The 18,991-nt window shown below is 43.4% G+C and overlaps 1 protein-coding gene across 3 annotated transcripts in view; it reads left to right on the forward strand.

Annotated features, from left to right (window-relative positions):
• The window catches only part of LOC122795589 (zinc finger protein 239-like), a 750,699-nt gene that overhangs the window by 301,643 nt on the left and 430,065 nt on the right, over positions 1-18,991 (forward strand). For all 3 annotated transcript variants that reach the window (XM_044063843.1, XM_044063841.1, XM_044063842.1), the window contains exons 4-5: positions 4,255-4,374; positions 15,670-15,747. In XM_044063843.1, coding sequence (XP_043919778.1) covers positions 4,255-4,374; positions 15,670-15,747 — 198 coding nt within the window. The remainder of the gene's footprint in view (positions 1-4,254; positions 4,375-15,669; positions 15,748-18,991) is intronic.

The following is an 18,991-nucleotide window of genomic DNA, read 5'->3' on the forward strand; positions in this document are numbered from 1 at the left end:
CTCTGATCCCCACTTTCAGGGACACACTGGTCCATGCTTGGCCTCCCGGTCTCCTTTATGCATGTCCTCCGTTACCTCTCATGACAAAGCTTTTGCTGAAGGCTCATTGGTTGAGGAGCAGAGTCATCCTCATTGCCCCATTCTGGCCTCGTCAAATCTTGTTTCCCTGTCTGTGGTCTCATCTGGTAGCTCCTCCTTGGATCTTGGATGTAAATCTAGGATCTTATTTCGCACCCATCAGGGATTCCCCCTCCAGACCGTGGACTGTTTGAAGCTCACAGCTTGGCTGCTCCAGTTCCATTGATTGCCAGGACTCCTGGAATGTCTTCCCCTGTTAGATCTGTTCTGGTGGCAGCTCATAAGTCGTCCACCAGAAAAGTTTACAGTAGTAAGTGGAAGCGTTTTTCTATCTGGGCTTCTCAGAGGGGTGTAGATCCTTTTACGGCTCCAGTGCCAGTGGTTCTTGATTTTTAGCACACATTTTCCAGCAGGGTGCCAGCTCTTCTACAGTGGAAGTTCAACTGGCTGCAATTTCTGTTTTCCATGAAGGTGAAAACATGGGTTTTTTAGCTTCCTCCAGACTCTGCAAAGTCTTTGTTAAAGGTACCTTTCTTTTAAGGCCTCCAGTTAAAGACCCTACTCCTCCTTGGGACCTTACCTAAGTTTTACAGGTGTTAGTTGCTCTGCCCTTCAAGCCGGCTGCCTCTGTGGACTTGAAAGTTTTGTCTTGGAAAACGGCTTTCCTAGTAGCTATTACCTCGGCTAGGAGATTGTCAGAACTTCAAACATCATCTGTATAACCTTCTTATATGATTTTTCATAAAGACAGGGTCTCACTTCAGACTAATCCTTCTTTTTTACCTAAAGTGACTTTAGAATCAAATATCAATCAATCTACCTGTCTTTTTTTCAAATTTTCAGAACAGGGGGAATATAAACTACATTTGTTAGATGTGCATAGGCAGTTGCCTTTCTGCTTACACAGGACTAGGCCCTTTTGCAAGTCTGACCAATTATTTGTGTCCTTTGCTAGACCTTTTCTAGGCAAACCAGTTTCCAAGGTGACAATTGCCAAGTGGATTTTCCTTTGCATTCTGCAGGTTTACAAAGATAAAGGTATGCCTATTCTGGGGAGGGTTCATGCCCATTCTACCAGGTCCATGGCTGCATCAGCTGCCTTTTGGTCCAGAGTATCCTTGGATGATATTTGTTCAGTGGCAACTTTGCCTCATCTCATACTTTCATTTCTCATTATAAATTGGACATGTTTCCAGAGGAAGAGCATCCTTTGGCTTCATGGTGCTCAGGAATATCTTTCCATGAGGGCCTCTCAAGTTTATGGTAGCTGGAGACTCTGTCCCACAGGTTGTTGACCAAGTGAAGTTAACTACTTCAGATAAAGAAGTTATGTACTTACCATAACATTCCATCTGAGTAGTTAGACTTCATTTGTCATCAGCTGTCCCTCCCTCCTTCCCCCTGGCCTTATTATTGGGTTCTTTCAGCTAAGTAACCAAGAGATAGCACCCTTGCGGCCCTCTTGCTTTCACTTGTGGGTCAGGTATTGCCGATCGGGCTCATGTGTTGGGTGGCAAACTCAATCTGTGGGAAAGAAGGAGATGTAGTGGTATTATGGGCAGGGGGAGGAGCTTGGAGCTTGGATCTGATGGTGGTGACATTGTCGTCTCGGATCCGAAGCCCACAGGTTGATGACAAGTGATGTCTAACTACTCAGATGGAACGTTATAGTAAGTACATAACTTCTTTTTCAATAAAATTAAGCAAAAAGTAATGAAAAGTACTAAAACTCTCCATATTAACCAAAAAAGCAAGACCTGTTGTTGCACGCAGATTTAAGCTGGCACTGACTTTCCTGATAATGAAGCTTCCTTCAGCATTGATCTCCTGATATCCATGTTGCTGAAGCTAATAATACAACTTTTCAGTGTGAACATCATTACTGATGCTGGCATTTTCATTGTTGATGTTGAGCATGACTCCTTTTTGTCCTGGATTTCTTGCTGCCAATCTTCTTGAAGTCTACACATCCCTTGATGTCTTTCTAGACACTGAGACACTCATTCCTTCAGCACCTTTTCATCCATCAGTGCCTGTACAGGTCAGACTAGAGCAGTCCCTGCTTGGGCTTTTGGCCTTGCTTCCTCTGTCAGAGCATGTCAAATAGAATGTGAACCTTCTGCAATCCATTTGTGCACACTATGCTCTAAAAAGAGGTCTTCCACAGTCCTTGTTTTTACCCCCCCCCCCCAAAGGTACCAAGGATGGCTACATGTAAGCGAAGCCAGATGACGCAAAATGTGGACACCTTTTAGAGTTCATGATTTGTTTGGATGACTGAGCACTTCCCACCTCACAGTGGAAGTTGGAGAAGGCCTGTAGCCCTGTCTAGCAGTTCTTGTGGCTAGCCCCTCTACTAAAGGACATATTGGGTGATGCCACACAGCTGTCTGGAAAAACCCTGACAGCTGTGGCCTCCAGGAAAGTGGACGTGTAGTAGGAGGTGCCCGAGACTGATGAAACTCATCTCTGCAGCTGCACCCTGCAAAGGTTAGGACACCCCCAGATCCCAGCTGTCTGTCCCCCCATAAAGACTCTAGAATAGTGGACAGGATGGGGAAGTGAGTTTATACATGCTGTTTGGGGGAAAAAGTTATTGATGGATAGACAGACCCATTGCACAAAGACCAATGAACTGCTGTATGTTCATGTGTATGCAAGAGTGCATACATACATATATGTATATATCCAATTTAAGGACCAAAATTATGCATTGCAATTATCTTGGTGCTGTTCAGATAGTCTGCTCCAGATATGAGACTCCATTCTTTTTAGTCTAGCTGTGACTGCAGTAAGCATTGTGGTGATCTGTGCTTTCAAACAGCAAGACTGCACAGAGTGGCTATAGCCAAGTTTAGGAGATAGTTTACTATCTTAGGATGTGTGTCAGTTTTTTTGTAACATTTAGAATAAGGAACGTACCTTTTGAAAACACTGGAAACATAGTGAGCAACTTGAGTTTTTTGGTATTTACGTATTACGCAACCACTTTTCCGAAGTACCCTAATTTGTAACTTTTTCAACAAACAATGCCTGCTAACATAAGAAGTGGTGTGTGTGTGTCGTCTATTAACTTCTATTCAATGAGATTGTTTTTTCATGTAGGAAGAGGAGTAACGGTAAAATTCCTCTCCCTAGTAGTGTTCTTTCCTGAGCTATCCACATGACTGTTGCTTCTCAGTCATCCATTATGTTACAACTCATGAAAGTTGGCATGTTCACAAGAAGACAACCGGCCTATTTCAAACCCCTTTACGTGGCCCCACAGTGAGTTGCAATTGTTACATTTCGTACATATTTCAATGAATTAGTCCTCATTGTTCGTAGTGTAACTGCCTGTTGATAGTCAACAACTTCAGATGTGCAGAACTATGTCTGCGTGAAGCGTGATAAGGTTTTAACACCCCTTGCAGACGAGTCCCGCTCGGGAACAAAACAACACATCTCTGAGTAGGGAGATGTAGTAGACAGCAGTTTTTACCAGTAACATTACTTGTTTTTATTCACTTTTCTGCATAGTTCTTCTGTGGAAAGTGATTTTTTTTTTTTTTTTTTTTTATGAGATGCTTAAGAAATACGTAGAAAAAATGTAAAAAACAAACCGGTCCTTCTTTGCAGGACTCAAAAGCAGCAGACATCTGAATTGCATTCTTCATTGTCACGTCTGGAATCGGCGCTAGCCAGGAAGAGGAATTTTGCCATTATTCCTCTTCCAGACTTATAAACAATGTGATGCAGTAGTAATTCACACTTTTGCCAACTCTTTTCAGGTTAGCATTCATACTTTCGCGAACACCTTGGAAATTTCTGCCCCTTGGAAATGTGGTTGCAATAATAGGTTAGTACCGTTTTTTTAACAGTTTTTTCATTCTAAAATGACACGTTAAGAATCTACATGTCGAAAAGTACACTTACTGGCAGGCGAAATGAGAAAGAAATGCATGATCTGAGGAAAATAAAACTAACGCGTATAGTAATTGTGATTTACAGATGAGGCACAATTATTTGTTTAATAGTATATGGTAATTAGCATAATTATTTGGCAAAGACATTCTGTAGATGTACTTCCACATACATGAAAGCAAACTCTGTCCTTGTTGGCAATGCTAGATATTCTGCTTTGACATTATGCACTGTTTGCACACTGTAGCCTGAACATTTCCTTAATTTTTGCAGGATTCCAGATCCCTCTACACTATGCATCTCTGTTTATAAAGAATGAAGAGGCCTTGATGTGCGAGTCTGCAATCAAAAGGGAAGAAGTAGAAATGAAAACTTCCAGTAGACATTCCTTTGGTAAGTAGTGGTAGGAGAATTTTGGAAGTATTTTGTAGTTTTTTAATATATGTCAGAATGCCTAACTAATCTGTACAGCAATATTCTGTATTTGTTAGTGTAACCACTTGTAACTGTTATTAACATGGTTAAACATACGTATTTCCTCACAGCAACAAAATTGGGGCAAACTACATTTTTTTCTTTACTTCCATTTTCACTGAATGCAACAAAATGCGAAGGCCACGTGGTATGAACACATTTGACTATAAGCAAGCAGGCTTGCAGAACCTACATGACTTCTTAATACTGTTCTGTCTGTAACCCTTATTTAGGCTACAAGTGAGCGGTGTTGTATTAGTTAAAGCATGTTGGTGATATGCTGCCCTGTATACTGTTCTAAAAATTATCTTGGAAGTAGAAATGCACAACTGTTCTGTTCAGCTGTTACGATCCTGCATAACAGTCCATCTCCATGCACTGCTACTTAAGGTGTGAGGAATGTGGTATGGTATCTAAAATTAAATAAGTGATTTTCAGGATTGTTGGTGTCAGTCATGGGTATTGCAGGAGAAAAATGAGTATAGAGTTGAGGAAAAGAGGAGGTAAGATGCAACATTATGCGAGATGTTATCATTGTGGTGCTAAGGCAAATATTTACTAGCACAAATAAATATGGAATCTTGATAACTGGATATGAGGGAGGTACACATATTTGGTCGTCTTGGTGTACAGTCCCAAGGGCTGTGCCTGTGGAGATAAGAAACTTGTGGCAAGTCTGAGATAGTTGCTGTGGAGAATAAATGTATTTGTAACATGGCTGAAATTGATTATATTAAGGGTGGGAGAATAAGTCATTATTGTTTGTATTGGGGTTGCTTCTGAGAAGGGCACCTACTGAGGTCCAAGATGGTCAAGATGTGTGTAATAGGTGGAAGAGGAATAGGGAAAAGAAACTCCGTTTACCAGGGAGGTATTAAAAGGTTACATATACAGATGAATAAGGATAAAACAGCTGAATAAGGAGGAGATGGAATGCAAGGAGTCTGGCTAGTTAGGATTGTCAAGGAGCCTGGCAGATATTGAGGTAAGGTGGTGGATGAGGGAGATGTCTTCATCTGTATCAGTAAAAGGATGACATTTCTGCTACTGCTCAATAGTAATAGAGAGCATACATAGTGAAAAACAAGTACAGTAATGATTGGCTTATTGTCCAAGAGGATGGGTCATGAGAATAGGTGGACTGCTGTGAGGTGAAAGTAACTAGATGAGCTAAAGTTGCTGAGATTGCTAATGGAATAATGTGAGGGGGTAACAGACTGCAGCCCCATTGTATGGGAAGAAATAAATGGAGTTTGAGGGCTCAGTTGTAAGGCCCCTTACCTTCTTAGTACTAGGCTGGATACTGGTGACTCTGTTAGCAAATATTTAGGCATTGGACAAAAATGACTCTAGGAGGAAGCTAGGTAGCTGTGGACCAGTAATGGCAGAACTGTAAGAAGGATGTGGTGGAGGAAGCAGCTGTCTCTGGTTTTAACTTGTGTGGGGAGGACCAAAGAGGTTGTCAGTTTACAAGCCATCATTACAACAGTTGTGACCTCTAAAGACAATCTGTAAACTGTCTTAACTGTTCTTTTATTTAAAGGTAGCAGTGAGTTACTGTGTTGTTTATCGGTAAGAAAAAAACGATAGTTTATGGCTTGTCATTTGTGTTGCTTACAAACAGCGGGAGGTTTTTAAATGACTTTCTTACCCAGGTTGGCAAATTCTACTGTTGCAGATCTGAGTAACTGGGTGCTGTTAGACTGTTAGACTAGTAGAATTTCTGATGAAGAATGGATCTTAGCATCATTACCAGTATGTCTTCATGACAAAAAGTTTAGTCTTACCAGCTAAATCTGACCCAATATTAGTGGCTTTCAGCAAAAGTAAGCCTGAAACGGTCATTGGTTACACTGCATGTGGACCACACCAAATATTTCAGTTTAGTGCCATGTATGAGACTCAGAGGTGGGGCTCATGAAGAGATGCTAACTTGGGTTGAGCAACTGGCTGAGTTGAGATTAGAGGGGACCTGGCAGTGAGGGAAGCAGCTTCACCATCAGGTTTTTGGCAAGTAATGTGACATATGAATGTCGCGGTGGTGGTGCTGCGGTAGCGTTGCCGCCTCCCAGTAAGACGCTGTCCAGTTCGATTCTCAGCTAGAGCGTCTTCTGCGTGGAGACATGCGTGAATGGGCGTACCTTTGTTGAAGGTTGTGCGTCAGGGCTGATAACTCGGCACGTAAAAATCAACTACCAATCATTAGCGGACCAGAGTTCCGCTGTTGCGACCCCTAACCGGGAAAAGCTGAAAGACACAACAACAAAAATGTGACATATGAATGTGCGCTCTGCTCACTTTCAATTGAAGAACATGGGGACTCTTCAAAAATGATAATAAGGTGTAGGACCTGTAATAGGTGAGGACAGTAGTCTGCAGAAGAATGTGGAAAGGATACTGGAGAGGTTGTGGAAATTATATCAGCAAGCACCATTGTCAGTGCTAGTATTTGTAGAGCTCCTTGTGTTGTGTAGCTACAAGAAATCAAGGAGGGTGGGAGTCCTTTATGGCATAGAACGCGCAACACAGATCACCACATAAGACTCTAATAGAGACAGTATAGGGACAGGGCTTCAAGTCTTCCTTGGTAGCCAAAGGACTTTAGACCTTGTATAGGAACCTTTGTAGTTGAGTGATGTCTGAATAGGTGCATACAAAAGGGACACACTGTATTCTGCTATTGGCTAGATCTACACTGAGTACAGTGGGATGATCACGTCTTTTGACCTAGATGTGATCCCTGTAGAAATTAATTGTGCTAGATAGAGGAATTTCCTGCCTACTGTGGCTACATAGTGGTTAAAGTAGATGGAGTTGTGAACTGTGGTGCCAAAATCCCTGGCAGTCATGTTTGTTTAAAATGAGATACTAGCTATGCAGCAAGTTGTAGATGACAGTTGTTTACCAAACCTAACCATAGTAAACTTTGTATTTAATTTTAACCCCAGTTAGCCTTAAGTTTGGGTTTGTAGTTTAGAAATCTGAAAAGTGTATTTTAAGAAGGATCAGTCCTTCGATGTTTTGTTATGGTGAGTAACAAGTTATGAGTATATAACATGGGGAACAGAGAAGGCCCAACAGCCTCAGTACTGGTGCCTGATGGTTCTGTAGGCCTGTCTAATCCCTCAGAGGAGCGGGACCTACCATTTATAGAAGAGCGAAAGGAAGGGATCCCTTAGGCCTGTATTCAGACCTGAAAGTCCATGAAGCTTGAGAGTTTGATGCTTCCATTCAGTATTTTGATGGCTGCCCTAAGCAACTGAAGCAAGTCAGCAACCAAAGCTAGTGGCTGTTTTCAGATACCTAGGTGTCACTTCTTCAGTAAGCCTCATACATGTTGAGACAAGAACTAGGATAATGACCTCTCACTGGAGGATGATAATTCCACTTATGAGAGAGAGAGAGAGAGAGAGACTAGAAGGCAGTGTGACAACCATAGTCATTGAGGTGGAACCAGGTCTGAGAGCTTAGGGTCTGAGCTCTGAATCCCTTGTCTTTTGCCTTTTATGCTTATGCCTGAGTTCCTTAGATGGACCCCCAATGGGCTTTGCACTGATTCCTCCATCTGTAGTTGCTACTTTCTGTCTCACCTCATTCTCTGCCTCCCTTTCCCTCATGATCCTTTTAGCAGTTGATTTGATACACAGACTTTGAGCTAAATGACTCTCATCAGTTATCAGAGATTCACTATATTTACTAAGAATTGCAGGCAGTTGCCTCTCTGGTGGAGTTGAGGGATAAAGCGACTATGGCCCAGCTGACCTGATTTGATTAGCACTCAAGTGACTGAATTAGTGGCATGGAGGGATGGGCATGCCTGTCCTCATTGGGAGGGAGCTCTTTGATGCTCCCTAAGGGGAAGGGTGATTGAAAGAGGGAAATTACCCTTGGAAGTAGTTGGAGTTGGGGTGCAGTGAAAAGGGAGTATGTAGAGCATATAAAAAAAGAACCTTATTGGATGGAAGCACAGACATCCAAGCCCCCAAGATATCCATAGGATCGACAATCATCCCACCAGTACTGGAGTAAGTCTGGGGAGTAGGAGTATAGCTGGTAGTCCCACAGTGGGCTTGAGGCACTAGGGGCTGGGCCAATAGGATGATGTTCAAAAGTCTAAAAAAAAAAAAAAAACAGACAGCCCTTCAGAATGTTGGAGGTTACTAGGAGTTTGCCATTGAGCCAGGAAATATATGTGACTAAAATGTAAAGATGTCCTTCAAGGATGCATCTGCAGTCCTAACATATGGGTTGTTCTGCCTCAGGCAGCCCTTCGGTCGGCCGGATTCCAAAGTCTGGGTCTGGCCTCGGCTGATGTCGCACTTCACCCGACGTCATAGCTGCTGTTTATTGGGTATAAAGGCATCAGCCGACGCCATTTTCCTCAGTCTTTCTTGCCGCGTGGTGCCCGAAGCAGAAGCTGTTCGCAAGTGCCGGTCGGTCAGATCCAGAGATTTCTACTACCGAAGACTTCTAAAAAGCTAAGTACCCCGTTGGGGACTCTTTCTTGCCTCAGCTGATGTCAGACAAAGTAAATAATTGTTTAACTTGTGGGAAACAAATACCTCATAAGGATTTCCACTCTTACTGCCTTCCTTGTTTAGGCCCAGACCATGACGTATCAGCTTGTTTAGCCTGTGCTTCCTTCAACCGACGGACGCTTAGACGTCGGTCGGAGTTTGCAGAGGAGTTTTTTGGTCCCGCTTTTGCATATAAAATGCCGTCGGAGACTCCCGACTACTCATTTAGCTAAAAAGCGCAAGGAAAAGGACCGACACTCGCGGCCCGCGGTTTCGGCTGAAACCACGGTTAGGCCGACCGCGAGTGTCTCTGTTTCAGCTGAAACCGAGCCTCCGGTTCTTCCTTCGGCCGAAAACATGCCTCCAATAGCCGAGGCCTCACAGAGCATGGCTGAATCTGCTACTGAATTTACTGCTACAGAAGCAGGCACCCAGGATTTGTCAGACACTATTCCTTTAGACATATCTACCCTGCGTGGGGCTGCTAGACCCCCTGCTTCTATGTCTATCAAGGCGTTTGCCAGGGCTAAAGCAGCTAAATCTTCTAAGGCCTTACCTGCTAAAACTCCTTCACATAGGCCTACCTCTAGTTCCCAAATACTCAGCCTGGCTGAGGATCTCATTTCTTTGATCAGGGGATCCCAACCTCACCCAGACAGGGCCTCTCAGCCTCCAGACAAGAGGCCTAGGACTGAACCCCCGGAACCTGTCTCTCCAGATTATTCCTCTGATGACTCAGACATTACAGACCCTCACGAAGGCCCATATTCTCCTTATGAGGATTCTGATGCAGAAGACTCCATTCCTTCTGCTTCTCCTCCTGAAGAATTTTCCTTTGGGGAAAGCTTGCATGCTATGAGAGAACACTTCCAATGGCAGGGCCAGGATTTTTCAGATTCAAGGAAAAGGCTACCTTTTTACACTTACCACAGCATAGGCCTTTAGCCATTCCGCCAGTACTAACAGTTGTTGATGATGCATATAATGATGCCTGTACTGCCCCTGATTCTCTTCCTCCGGCCCCTGCCAAGCCAGACAGATATTACAGGGTCCCGGACACACATTACCATTTGTATAAGGCTCCTGTTGCAGACCCTGAAACCATTTCACAGGGCCCTAAAGGTGTGGCAGCTGCCTCTGCCAAAAACCCTCTTCCCTCTGAAAGGGAATCTAGAGCATTAGAGAGATGGGGTAAAAAGGTTTATACTTCTGCTACTCTTTCGGCCAGGGCCTTGAACTGTCAATTTCACATGATTCAGTACCAGGAATTTTTGTTAGACCAGCTAAATAAAAAACTGTCTTCTCCTGAACCTTTAGACCGCAAGTCCCTTCAGGATTTGGTACATAACTCTCAGCAGGTCAGTAACCATTTCTTAAAATGTGGCTATGATGCACTGGAGGCTTCCTTCAGATCAGCTATGACTGGAACAGTGATTCGAAGGCATGCCTGGTTAAAAGAACAATCCTTACCAGACCATGTTAAGTCAAAACTCCTAGATGCTCCCATGGAGGAACAAAGTTTGTTTGGCTCCCCTGCACAGGAGGTTCTAAAGAAGGTGGAAGAAAAAGCAAAATCTGTCCAAACAGTCAAGGATTTCTTACAGGTCCAACCTCCGAGGTTTAGCAGAAATTGGCCTTCGAAGAATTGGTCCTTTCCAGACAACTCCAGAGCGCAGAGAGGCAGAAATAGACGCCCCAGAGGCAGAGGTCAATCTAGGGGTGCCTACAGGGGACGTCAGTGGCAACCTACCAACCAGAGAAGTACTGCCACAGATTCAACTACAACCACTTCCACAGGACAGACACAATGACTTGGCTCTAGTTCCGCCTACCAGGGAACAACTGGAAGCACCTTGGGCGGAAAGCTAGCTTTATTTTCCGACAACTGGCATTACATTACAGGAGACAAATGGACTTTACAAACAATAGACAAGGGCTACAGGTTTCACTTCCACACTCTACCAAAAAGGAGAGGAATGCCAAACCTACCACCAAGCCAAAAAGCAGACGCTCTAAGACAAATCAACAACTTACTAAAGATGAGAGCTATAGAGGAGGTACCACCTATGGAACAAGGCCAAGGATTTTACTCCAGGCTTTTCCTTGTACCAAGAAAAGAAAATCAATGGAGACCTATTCTAGACTTGTCTGCACTGAACACATACCTCATTGTTCCAAAATTCAAAATGCTGACCCTCCAGCAGCTTCTTCCCATGCTGGGCAAGGAGTCTTGGCTGGTGACTCTAGATCTCAAGGAGGCATACCTGCACGTCCCTATACGACCAGATTGCAGAAGACACCTCAGATTTTTTGCAGGATCAGAGCATTATCAATTCTCAGCATTGCCTTTTGGCTTATCTACTGCGCCCAGAGTATTCACGAAATGCCTGGCATCAGTAATTGCTCATTGCAGGCTTCAGGGAATTCAAATTTACCCATACCTGGACGACTGCCTAATACAAGCGGACAACAAGGCAAAATTAACAAAATATTTGGAAAATGTCATACAACTGTTGCAAGCCTTGGGATACACAGTCAACATGCAAAAGTCAAGATTTGTACCATCCCAAAGGATAACATTCTTGGGTGCAGAACTGGATACATCAACTTAGATGGCTTTTCTCACAGAAGAAAAACAAAAGCAACTACCAGCCTACTTCATGACATTAACAGCACAAACTCGGCTTACTGCAAGGAAAGTCCTGCAAGCCCTGGGCTACATGGCATCCTGCATAATATTGGTTCCACATGCCAGGCTGCATATGAGAAAGCTACAATGGTACCTAAGGAATGTATGGTCTCAACACAAGCACAGTCTAGAAGCCCAGATTCCAATAATTCCATGCCTGAAGCAAGAATTCCTGTGGTGGGCTCAGGCCTGTCAGTTGAACAGAGGCTTGCCTTTCCACAAACCTCATCCAAGCCAGACCATCACCACGGACGCCTCAGACCTAGGATGGGGGGCACACATGGTGGACAAGTGTATTCAAGGCCTATGGACCCAAGACCAGCTGAATCTACACATAAATCTAAAGGAGATGCTGGCAGTGAAACATGCGATCCAGGCATTCAGACCACTCCTTCAACAGGGTCATCTGCTGATAAGGACCAACAATACCACAGTCATGTGGTACATCAACAAACAGGGAGGTACACATTCATATCCTCTATGCCGGATGGCAATGGACCTGTGGAATGTGACCCTGAATCTCAACATTCAACTTCAGGCCAGATTTGTACCAGGAAAAGAAAATTCTCTAGCAGACACCTTAAGAAGAACTGCCACGGATGCTCACGAATGGATGCTGCATCCAAATATCTTCAAAGCCATAACAAAGAAATGGGGACTACCAGAGATAGACCTGTTCGCCTCCCCACACAACCACCAATTGAAGAAATTCTGCACAAGAGCATACCACCCACTTGCTTGGAGGGTGGACTCCCTTTCCTTCAGCTGGAAAAACCTGACAGCATATGCATTTCCATCTCTTCCCTTGATGTACAAAGTTCTACTGAAGATCAGAGAGGATCAGCCAAGGGTAATCCTGATAGCTCCAGACTGGCCGAGGCAACATTGGTATCTGCTACTGAGAAGCATGTCTCGGACACACGCATGGCCTCTACCTCTATGTCCCTTACTTTTAACACAGGACAACTACAAGATCCTACATCCAAACTTGAAAACACTGCAGCTAGCTTCTTGAAATATTGCATAAAACAAAATAACCCAGGCTTATCCCAGAGGGTTAAGGACATTATCCTGGAGGCACGCAGACCCTCCACAAGGAAGACTTATTCAGCCAAGTGGAAAAGATACCTCATTTGGAGTGCAGCAAAGGGAGAAAATGTCTCATTGGCAAACATAGCACACATCCTGGAATATTTAGCAGAACTGTTCCACAATGGCCTGTCTTACTCCTCCATTAAGATTCATGCATCATCAATTTCAGCAGAATACAACATGGATCCTCCTGTCTTCTCTCATCCTCTACTCAGGCAGTTCTTGAGAGGAATCAAAAATGTAAAACCTCCAAGAAAACCACCTTTACCTACATGGGATCTCAACTTTGTGCTGGAAAAGTTAACACTTCCCCCTTTTGAGCCAGCAGCAACAGCAGAATTACAGTTCTTGTCTTGGAAAACTGCTTTCCTGCTAGCAATCACTTCAGCAAGAAGGGTATCTGAGTTACAGGCATTAATGGCCGTGCGACCCTTCCTTATCTTCCATCAGGACAGAGTCTCTCTGAGAACTAACCCTACCTTTATGCCAAAAGTGGTCTCCAGAGTATCATTGAACCAAGCGATTCATTTACCTACATTCTTTCCCAACCCACAGAACAGGGGGGAAAGACTGCTACATACCTTGGATGTGCACAGACAATTACGCTACTATCTGGACAGAACTAAGACCAGCAGAAAAACTGACCAGCTTCTGGTAGCATATGCAACAGGAATGCAAGGAAAAGCAATTTCAAAACAGACAATCTCAAAATGGATAGGAAATTGCATTCGATTTTGCTACTCTTTTCATGGAAAGACAACTCCTGAAAATATCAGACCTCATTCCACAAGAGCTACAGCCACCACTACAGCTTTCCTACGAGGAGTGGCTACCAAAGACATTTTAGAAGCTGCTACTTGGAGCTCCGTGCATACATTTGCCAAGCATTATAATCTTCCCTTATATTCTAGATCCCAAGCAGGTTTTGCAACTGCTGTTTTGCAAGGGATCTTAACTACACCATCTTTATCTTAGTGCCTCCTCCCCCAGTTTGGCTATGGTATTCTACCCATATGTTAGGACTGCAGATGCATCCTTGAAGGACATAGTACAGTTTTGTACCTACCATAAATGTAGATGTCCGATAGGTATGCATCTGCAGTCAGGATTACCCACCCTCCTTCCCCTCTGTGGTATTCCTAGGGTATTTACCCCTCTTTTAGCTAGCTGGGGGAATCTATTATGGTGTATTTGTTTGTATATATATGTATATATATATTTTTATACTGTTTGCTCTCTACTGTTTGGTATTATTTGCATTTATCCAAATTTAGCCTTCCTAGAGGGCACCTGGCATCTGGGGCAAGAAACACTGAGGAAAATGGCGTCGGCTGATGCCTTTATACCCAATAAACAGCAGCTATGACGTCGGGTGAAGTGCGACATCAGCCGAGGCCAGACCCAGACTTTGGAATCCGGCCGACCGAAGGGCTGCCTGAGGCAGGACAACCCATATGTTAGGACTGCAGATGCATACCTATCGGACATCTACATTTATGGCAGGTACAAAACTGTACTTTGTGACTGTTGATCAGTAACATGGGAAAAAGCCCAGTTTCAGCCTCCCTTTCCTTGTAGGGTTCAGTCTGAGGTGTGACAAGAGTATATCTGTAATTGCTCTTGTATCCTATGATACTTGTAATTGGATCTACAGTTGTGTTCTCGTTGTGCAGTAAACTGTTACCACAGCAGACCTTCATGCCAGGCTGGAATGACTTTTTGAAGGTGACTGACTTTTGACTTTAATAACTGTGCAAGATTATTAAAGGAGGTTTGGTGTGATAGTTTAAATGAAGTTGGGAGGGTGGCCAAATGGTTATGGTGTTTGCCTTGCAAACACAAAGTGCAGGGTTTGAGTCTCACAAGAGATAATTGGCTAGGCTTAAAACAAATGGCTCGCAAGGGCAGTTAGCCTAGTACTAACCTATGAACCTAAGTCTGTATGAATGCTAATGTAGCAAATAAGGCCATCCAAAGCAACATATATACCTAACTTTAAAAGTTTTGTTTTGGTTGGCAGAGAAAGTCCCTTGCATTATTCCCTTACTTAATATAATTGGCTCCAAGGTTACTGCACTTTGAAGAGCTTATTTCCCCTAATGTAGTGTGACCTGTATTCAGGTGGGTCATTTTTTGAACATATGTACACTTTGAGATCTTTGCATATTGCTGTCCTAGTTTCATACATAGCTGACTCCTGTTCCAGCTCTTTGAAATCCTCCATATACGCACCATATCAATTAAATCCTATAGTAACATTCCCATGGAAATCCCTAGAACCTTACTGAAGCTAGGGCAGGTTGCCTTTATATTCTTCACTCTTCATTTGAAATAAATTTCTAAACAGGATTATGACACATACCATGCCATGCCATACAATTTGTTGGCCCTTTAAGTATTCATTGGCACTCTGTTGATGGCTGCTCATACCAATAGTGCCACTTTACTCCTGGTGAGATTCCCCTTCCTAAACCTGTGAGCCACATTATCCTGCCCTGCCTTCAGTGCTACTGCTGCTACTTCTGTTTACTGATGTGTACTCCACAACCAAACTGGTGAGAGCTTGTGTTTTTTCTTTTGATAATCGCACATAGTTGGCATTATACTGTTGTATCTCATAGAACTGTTTCTCTAATGTTTTCATTATTAATTCTCTCTGGACTTCATAGCAGACCTCTTAATGTATCTTTGTGTAGTATCAGTGTATTCATATCTGTGCATGCCTCCAATATGTGTGTGTCTCATACTCCTTAAGATAGCTTGTCATTTCTAATTTAGGCACTTTTGATTCTCCCATGGCTTAATACTGTAAAACAGTGCCTAGCATTCTTATCTAGTTACCACATGAAGGAGTACATACAAAAAAAAGTAACAGACATATATGGTTCAGTTTGTTTTTCTTTTTCATCCTTGTAGCCAAGTCACTGAAGATAGTCTGTCTGCCATTTGATCTTCTGCCGTCAGCCACCTTCAGTAATGTGGGTCTCTGCGTGGGTAAGAACCATCTTTAGATTTTTTTTCTTCATGATTCTAGTTTTATGAAAATTGTAGTATATGAAGCATGCACTGTTGTATAATACTGGTGTAGTATATATACTTGTCATGTTAATAGGTATTAAAACTAGTGTCTCCAACACCTGTGGATAATTTACTCCTCACTGCTGTCCTGCTATACTAGCCTTTTCCTTGTGGGAGTTCAGGTCAAGTTTTCAAGAACTTTCATCTTCATTATGCACAAGGGAGTTTTTAATTTCTGGATTGGACTTGGATGTTCCCAAGACAGAGAAGTAAATGCCGTACTGTTTGTACATGTAGAATGATGATGGTCTTTAACCTATGTTTTTATTTTTAGTAGGCCAGCTCATATGTGCCTTGCAGGCATTCCTAGCTAAAATAAATAAGGTGTTTGGTTTATTGTAAGAATGCTCAAGATTTTTTTTCTCTCAAGTGGGCTTTAATGAGCTACTATGTACATATGTGCTGCATGGCATAATTTGTATAATAATGTGGTTATAGTGCATGTAGCTCTGTGATTATGCTCGATATTCAGAAAAAAGACAAACCAGAGTGGTGTGCGACCGACTTAAGCACCCCCTGCTAAAGTTGTTAATGTCTGGTCTAGCACCAGGCTGTAAAATGTCTGTACTGTCACAGCAAATGATAGTAGCAGAACAAAAGATGTTCTTCGTGTTTCAGTGTTGCAGTCATCACATCTGGGTTATCTGCCTGCAGGTAGCCCCCAGCTGGCCTGAATACCAGAGTCTTGGATTTCTGCGTCGGATGCTGCCTCTTCTTCCATGACGTCAGGTCGTCAGGGGGTATAAAACATGCAGCCGACACCATTACAGCAGTCTTTCATGCTGCGCAGTGCCCGAAGCAAGTGCCATTTGGCAGACTCCTGAAATTTTCGTTTTCTAATTTCAAAACCAAAGTCTTCAAAAAAGCTAAGTACCCCATTGGGGATCCTTTTTCTTGCTCTTAACCAATGTCAGTAAAAGTTAACAATTGTATTACCTGTGTAAAGCAAATATCTCATAAAGATTTTCATTTGTACTGTATTCCTTGCTTAGGCCCAGACCACGACATCCCTCGCTGTCGATTTTGTGCCTTGTTCAACCCCCGAACTATTCATCGTCTGGCTATATTTGCAGCAAATTATTTTGTTACTCTGTATAACTATCCAGAAATGGCTTCGGTAAGCCATCCGATTACCGATATTCTGAAAAAACGTAAGGATAAAGACAGAGACAGACCGCATAGGTCCAAAACTGCCAGTGACGTTTCCGTTAAGCTAGTCGCCAGTCCCCCGGTACTCAGTGAGGCGCTTTTGCAGCCCCTGATACCCACTACAGATTTGCAGGCCTCTACTGAGACCCATTCCGAGTCCGGTATGCCGCAAGATGTTTCTTCGACTATGGAACCTGCGGATGTCTCTACCTTGGATGGGTCCGGAGCCGCTGTGCAGGCACCGGCTTCTGAGAGAGTATTCAGACCTACAGACTTGCATGTTAAACCAACACCATCTTCCTCATCCAGGCCTAAAACTCGCAGCACGTCTAGACAACCGACATCCAAACCACATGGTCAGGCCCATATGCCTAAAAAACAAATGCTTAGAATGGCTGAAGACCTTATTACCTTAATTAGTGAAAGCCAGCCTTCCCACGCTAAGAGACCTAGAACTGATTTTCCTTCTCATTCTTCTGATCAGGAATCTGATATTTCTGTTTCTTCTGATTACCAGGATTTGCTCTTGTCTACCTATGAGGATTGTGATGCAGAGGATTCCATTCCCTCTGCTTACCCTCCAGAAGATTTTTCTTTTGGTGAAACCTTGCATACTCTTGGGGAGCATTTCTGCTGGTAAAGCCAGGATTACTCTGACTCCAAAAAGAGGCTTAGTTAATTCTTACTCCTTCCTCAATACAGGCCTTTAGCTATCCCTCCTGTTCTGGACATTGTAGATGATGCTTTCCTGGAATCTAGCCTTTCCCCAGACACCTTACCTCCAGCTCCCAGTAAACCTGACTGGTATTACAGAGTACCTGACTCTCAAGTTCCTCTTCAAGAATCCTACTGCGGATCCAGAGACCATTTCACAAGGACCAAAGGGCATTAAGGCTACTGCTTCCAGAAATCCTACCCCTTCTGATAGAGATTCTACAGCCTTGGGACAGATGGAGTAAGAAGGTATACACGTCTGCTACTTTGACCATTAGGGCTTTAAATTGCCAGTTGCATATGTTAAAGTACCAGCAGCATTTATGGAACTACTTGAACAGAAAACTGTTGATTCCTGACTGTGCTGAACACAAAGAATTACAGGGTTTAATGCATTCTGCAGAACAAGGTGATAAACATACTTTACAATGTGGTTTCGACTCTTTAGAAGCATCTTGCAGGGCTGCTCTCACTGGGTCTGTACTTAGAAGGCATGCTTGGCTTAAGGAGCAAAACTTGCCAGATCATGTTAAAGCTAAATTACTGGATGCTCCCTTAAACCAAGACCGCCTGTTTGGCAACAAAGCAGAAGTCGTCCTCAAAAAGATGGAGGAAAAAGCTAAATCTATGCAAACTGTTAAATAATTCCTGCAAGTACAGCCTCCCAGATTTAGTAGGCATTGGCCTTCAAAGAATTGGTCTTTTCCAGTCTCTTCCAGGCCCTCTCAGTCCAAACCCAGGAACAGCAGACCACCTAGGTTACAGTCTCAGGCTACCCACAGGCCTAAGCAGTCGGGGGGGCTCCCACTTCCAAAGCAGGGAGTAGTAAGGCACCCCCATATGGAAAAATGGCACAATGACTTAACGTTAACACTTCCAAGCCCTGCTCAACTGCCTGCTCCCTTAGGAGGAAAGCTTGCCCTGCATGCAAAAAACAGGGAACTCATTACCCAAGACAAATGGGTTTTGAATATAGTTTCCCAAGGATACAGATTCTACTTCCACACCCTATCAACCCCAAATGGTTGGCCAGACCAACCCCAAACGGTTGGCCAGACCTACCCCCAAATCAGTGGGCAGAGGCTCAGCAGCAGGTTCTCTCTCTTTTAAGTATCAGGGCTATTCAACCTGTCCCAGCAGAAGAAAGGAGACAAGGTTTTTATTCAAGACTTTTTCTGGTACCCAGAAAAGACAGCTCCTGACGTCCTATCCTGGACCTCTGTATTCTAAACACCATTTTGGTAATTCCAAAATTCAAAATGCTAACACTTCAACAGCTGCTTCCTATGCTAGGCAA

Source organism: Protopterus annectens, chromosome 2.part2 (assembly GCF_019279795.1).
Source record: "Protopterus annectens isolate FY-2018-M chromosome 2.part2, PAN1.0, whole genome shotgun sequence".
In the NCBI taxonomy this organism is placed as follows: domain Eukaryota; kingdom Metazoa; phylum Chordata; order Ceratodontiformes; family Protopteridae; genus Protopterus; species Protopterus annectens.